The following is a 4,536-nucleotide window of genomic DNA, read 5'->3' as shown; positions in this document are numbered from 1 at the left end:
AGAGAAAGATGTGTTCTAATTTTGAAATGAGGAGTTAGTATATATTTAACAGAGTGTATTTTTGGGAAGGATATTATCCATTTGGCCAATTGTGTTTTGTAGGTGTGGTTCTGTGTTAAGAGTTTAGAAAAAGTATCTGAAGTATGGGTAGGCGCTTGTTAGCGACTGTAAAAAACTGTAAAGCCAATCTTTAAATAAACTTGACTTACTTAAGCTTTGAATGTGTTCAGAATAGCATAAGCAACCAAACAGATGCAAACAGAGACAGAACAAATAAATATTTAAAGGCTTTAACAACATCTTTGAATTCTGGCATATCCACCTTAAGTCCTAAACCACCTTAAAGCAGGTTTGGCTAAAGGTTGTCACATCTTTGGGTCCATCTGAGCTCAGAAGCAGAGCAGATTGTTTCTGACTGAAATTAATCTCACTGCATTTCTGATGTTTGTCAAGTTTGTGGATTTTTGCGACAGGAAGAAAGAAATCCTCCCACAAGCAGAGGAGCAGAAAGTCCTGAGACATCAGATTGACCTCTGTCCACAAAATCTGAATCCACCAGGTATCATCCACCTGTCCAGGTGTGTCCATCAGCTTTGAGGCAGTGACAGCTGAGGAACCTGCAGTTTGTAGTAAATGCACTCTGTAGTAGGAGCAGCAGATCGACGGGCGAGCTGTATCTCCTCGTACTGAAACACATCAGCAGCACTGAGTACAGGACAAAGTAGCACTGAAGGAGAACAATGAGCATGAGCTGCAGGGTCACCTGTACACTTTGAGTTACCTGTGGAGCCTCCAGCCTCTCACTGGTCCCAGCTGGAGGGAGGTTTGCCTGATATTTGCTGATTCTCCTCTTCAGAGACAACGATACACAACTCAGACCTGCCAACAGACCGTCAGAGGAGTCACTTCACCTTCACACTCACATCAGTACTCATCACATACAACACATTTCTCCACTGTGCAGAGAAACCTTTCAACATCTGGCACAGCAGAAGCACAGCTGAAACATCTGGGAAAACATAAAGAGAGGAAGTTGAGTTTTTAAACTGTGACTGGAAGCTGCTGCAGGTCTGAACTACACTCTGATCAGAAACAAGTATGAGCTCTAATTCACAGTAACACTGATCTCTTTCTACACAAACAGCAAACTGCTGCTCTGCTTGGAAGGTGAAACTCTAAAAGAAGATGAGCTTATATCTCACACTCTAAATAAAAGACAAGAAAAACATTCAAAAGTTAAACTTTCAGCCTTCAGGAAGTTCAGTTAGCTCCTCCTCCCCCAAAATGTGACACCTGATAAGTCTGTAAAAGCTCCTTCCTCTGACTCTCTCTCAGCCAGCAGGCTCTGCAGGGCCTCAGTGTCCCCACACACATTATTACTTCTTTCATTCATTGTTATTAAAGCATTTAAACCTTATTTTTTGATTTTTATGAGATCTCTGCAGCTCCACCTTTAATATAAACATGTGGTCATGCATTTAAGAACAATAAGAAAAGCATAATAAGTATTTCACTAGCTGGGACCATGACTGCATTTTAGGTTTGACAGCGTTTTACTAGGTAAAGCAGGTGAATTGCTTGGACATGAATTGAGCTGCGGTTCGGGGAACACATCGAAGGGGACGGGCGACGGCTCCCGGGCCTGGCAGGTTCCAATAAATAAAAGTGAAAAAGTTAAAGAATTGAAAAGAAGAAGGAGGGTGGGAGACGTAAACGAGAATGACAGCTTGCAGAACTGGGGGAACCTATGAGAACCGGAAGAAGTGTGTTTGGAGGCGTGGTCCCGCTCCTGAAATTCTGATACACTCCATTACAACAGGTCTTTAATTTAGGCCCCACAAAACTACCACTAAAGAACAATTTTAGATGATTGTGGTTTATATTAGTTTGTACTAATCATCAGAGCTGCAGCTGTGAAATACTGATACTACTGTAATTTTTTCACTAATTAATCTTTTTACATAAAACATCGGCATCCATACATCAAGGACACTACTGATTATGACTGATGACAATAATAGTCTAGCTAAATCTTTTGCAGATCTTAAACTTGAGCTCAAACATGTTTCAAAAAATAGCTTCATTACTTCTCTGAAACGCGATCTGATGGTTACACGTCTGCACCTCTAAATGCACCACGATGTTGCACGCTGTGGAGGTGTGCTGATATTAATAGAAGAGCAGAGAGACCACAAAGATTTAGAGAAAGAAACAGACTCACAGATTACCACAAGAACGAGTGCAGCATTCAGGCTCAGAGAGATGAAAACGACACGATCACTCTGCAATGCATTCTTGTTAGATTGCTGGTCTGGGTGGTTACTGGCGGTGACTGTGACAGATGTTGCAGACACAGCTGGAGAGAGAGACAGATTGCCAAAGAAATTAATGAGTGTATGAAGAAACTCATAAAGAAGCAAACTGAGCTGACATCTGAGGCTTTTTCAGATGATTAGTTTAAGATGTTTGTGATCTGCATTTTAAAAGTTTGAGATTAAGTTGTGAACTGGCCCAGCCATCAACACCTTTTAACAAATTGGTTCCTTTGAAGCCTCAAAGTGTGGCCGATTGTCGGGCTGTGTGTTACACAAAGGTACAAAGTTACTGTAAGAAGCTGCCTTGAGTTTCAGTGACGACCTCTCAGACACTGACTAAAGGAACAAAATTGACCTGGTTGTAAGAACACAGAGTTCTGCATAACATTTGAAGCCTGTTTATTTTCAAAGGTCTAGACCGATCTGACACTTAAAACAGTCGGGGTGGCTGTAGCTCAGCAGGTCACCTGCTAATTATAAGGTTGGTTCGATCCCTGAAACTGAACCACAGAATGTAACTAGGAAAACACGAGGAAGACACTTGTTTTTAAGAACTACATGATGTTGTCTTTCAGTCTCAGACATGCTTGTTAGTCTCACAGTTGTTCTTGTGTAAGATTTTTTTTTCAGGTTTACAAGACAGAGCAGCACGGTGGCACGGTGGTTAGCACTGTTGCCTCACAGCAAGAAGGTCCTGAGTTCAATTCCACCATCAGGCCGGGGTCTTTCTGTGTGGAGTTTGCATGTTCTCCCCGTGTTTGCGTGGGTTCTCTCCGGGTACTCCGGCTTCCTCCCACCATCCAAAGACATGCAGCTTGTGGGGATAGGTTAATTGGATAATCCAAATTGCCACTAGGTGTGAATGTGAGTGTGAATGGTTGTCTGTCCCTATGTGTTAGCCCTGCGACAGACTGGCGACCTGTCCAGGGGGTACCCCGCCTTTCGCCCTATGACAGCTGGGATAGGCTCCAGCGCCCCCCGCGACCCTGAAAAGGATAAGCGGAAGCAAATGGATGGATGAAGACAGAGCATGATCCCAGGAAATAAGATCCTGGCCTTAACGCAGTTTTTCACGTATTGCTGCTCACACACACCTAATTTAGATTTTTTTCAAATGAACCTTTTTGTGATATGTTTTAGGGAACAAAGACCAAACGGCAAAAATGGACAATTTGTTGTTATCCAGACACACTGATTCTATTTAAAGACGTCTTCCTTTAGCTGAAAGATAACTCTTATGTAGCCAAACTATGTGAAACTTCAGGTGTGAAATTTGGACATATTTGTGCTTCTGTAGTTTTCAGCATTACAGTAAAAAACCCCAAAACTTTTACTAACCTGAGACGAGGCTGAAAGTCTCCACAAACTGAACGCTGCCTCCTCTCTTGATGCCACAGAAGTAAAGCCTGCAGTCCTCTGCTGTCAAGTTTTTAATCATGAGTTTGTTTCCCAGGATTGAAAATTTGGTTTCAAAATCAGGAGAGTAGTAGGTAGAGTCTGCTGAAGAAAAACTGCGGCCGATACATGCTCTGAACTGACTGTGGATCTCCATGTACCAGTATGGGTCTGATGTCTGATTGGAGCAGGTTAGAGTGACATTGGTCCCCAGCTCTCCTCTGACCTCGGTCACGTTCTCGGCCTCTGCACAGAGCAGAAGCACCAACAGGATCCTCCACAGGAGAACCATGATCAGCTTCAGCATCCACAACAAGACGGAGTCGTCTGAAAGCAGCTCAGCTCTGATGGACTCTGACACAGAAGTGCTCTACACTTCCTACTTCAGGCGGTGATTATGTCGTGTGCGACGCCTTAAGACAAACCACAAATACCAAGTAACTCTACAGGAAGTGAAACTTGTGGGAAAGACAAAACACAAGGGGAATAAAATGTCATTCCAATACAGCACATTTTAATTGAAATCCTAACAAAGAACAATAACAATTATATCAAAGTAAATAAGAAACCTGCTATTGAATTAAACTGAAAAACAGAAAAGACACGGGGGTATAGCAGAGGCTAAACACCAGCAAACCATGCAACAACACACACGCACACACACACACACACACACACACACACACACACACACACACACACACACATACATACATATATTTATATATATATAAATTCTTTGCCAACATTAAGCATAATGCTAACATATTAAGAAACACAAAATAATTGAATAATCCATCAAACCAGTTGCAATCAAAGCTGAACT

General features: G+C 42.3%; 1 protein-coding gene across 2 annotated transcripts; it reads right to left on the bottom strand.

Annotated features, from left to right (window-relative positions):
• Positions 1-6: 6 nt before the first annotated feature.
• LOC121815222 lies at positions 7-4,084 on the bottom strand. Of its 2 annotated transcripts, none has more exons than XR_006054896.1 (2): positions 2,222-2,335; positions 7-879 (listed from the first exon to the last, which is right to left on the bottom strand). XR_006054896.1 is itself a non-coding variant. In XM_042224997.1 (2 exons), exons 1-2 carry the CDS (start codon positions 4,015-4,017, stop codon positions 563-565), a joined length of 681 nt encoding a protein of 226 aa, XP_042080931.1. In that variant the 5' UTR covers positions 4,018-4,084; the 3' UTR covers positions 7-562. The 2 variants fall into 2 exon arrangements, 1 of the variants encoding a protein (XP_042080931.1); XM_042224997.1 differs by lacking the exon at positions 2,222-2,335 and adding an exon at positions 3,654-4,084.
• Between the last annotated feature and the right edge of the window lie 452 nt (positions 4,085-4,536).

This window comes from Haplochromis burtoni, unplaced genomic scaffold (genome assembly GCF_018398535.1).
Source record: "Haplochromis burtoni strain Fernald_Lab_line unplaced genomic scaffold, NCSU_Asbu1 Contig_157, whole genome shotgun sequence".
NCBI lineage: Eukaryota > Metazoa > Chordata > Actinopteri > Cichliformes > Cichlidae > Haplochromis > Haplochromis burtoni.
The sequence above is the reverse complement of the archived record's forward strand: the minus strand, read 5'-3'. Positions and strand labels throughout refer to the sequence as shown.

Coding starts and splice junctions, on each gene's coding strand:
- LOC121815222 (XM_042224997.1), bottom strand. CDS start 4,017: ATGCTGAAGCTGATCATGGTTCTCCTGTGGAGGATCCTGTTGGTGCTT. Junction 880..3,653: donor GACTTTCAGCCTCGTCTCAG/GTTAGTAAAAGT, acceptor GTCTGTTGGCAG/GTCTGAGTTGTGTATCGTTG.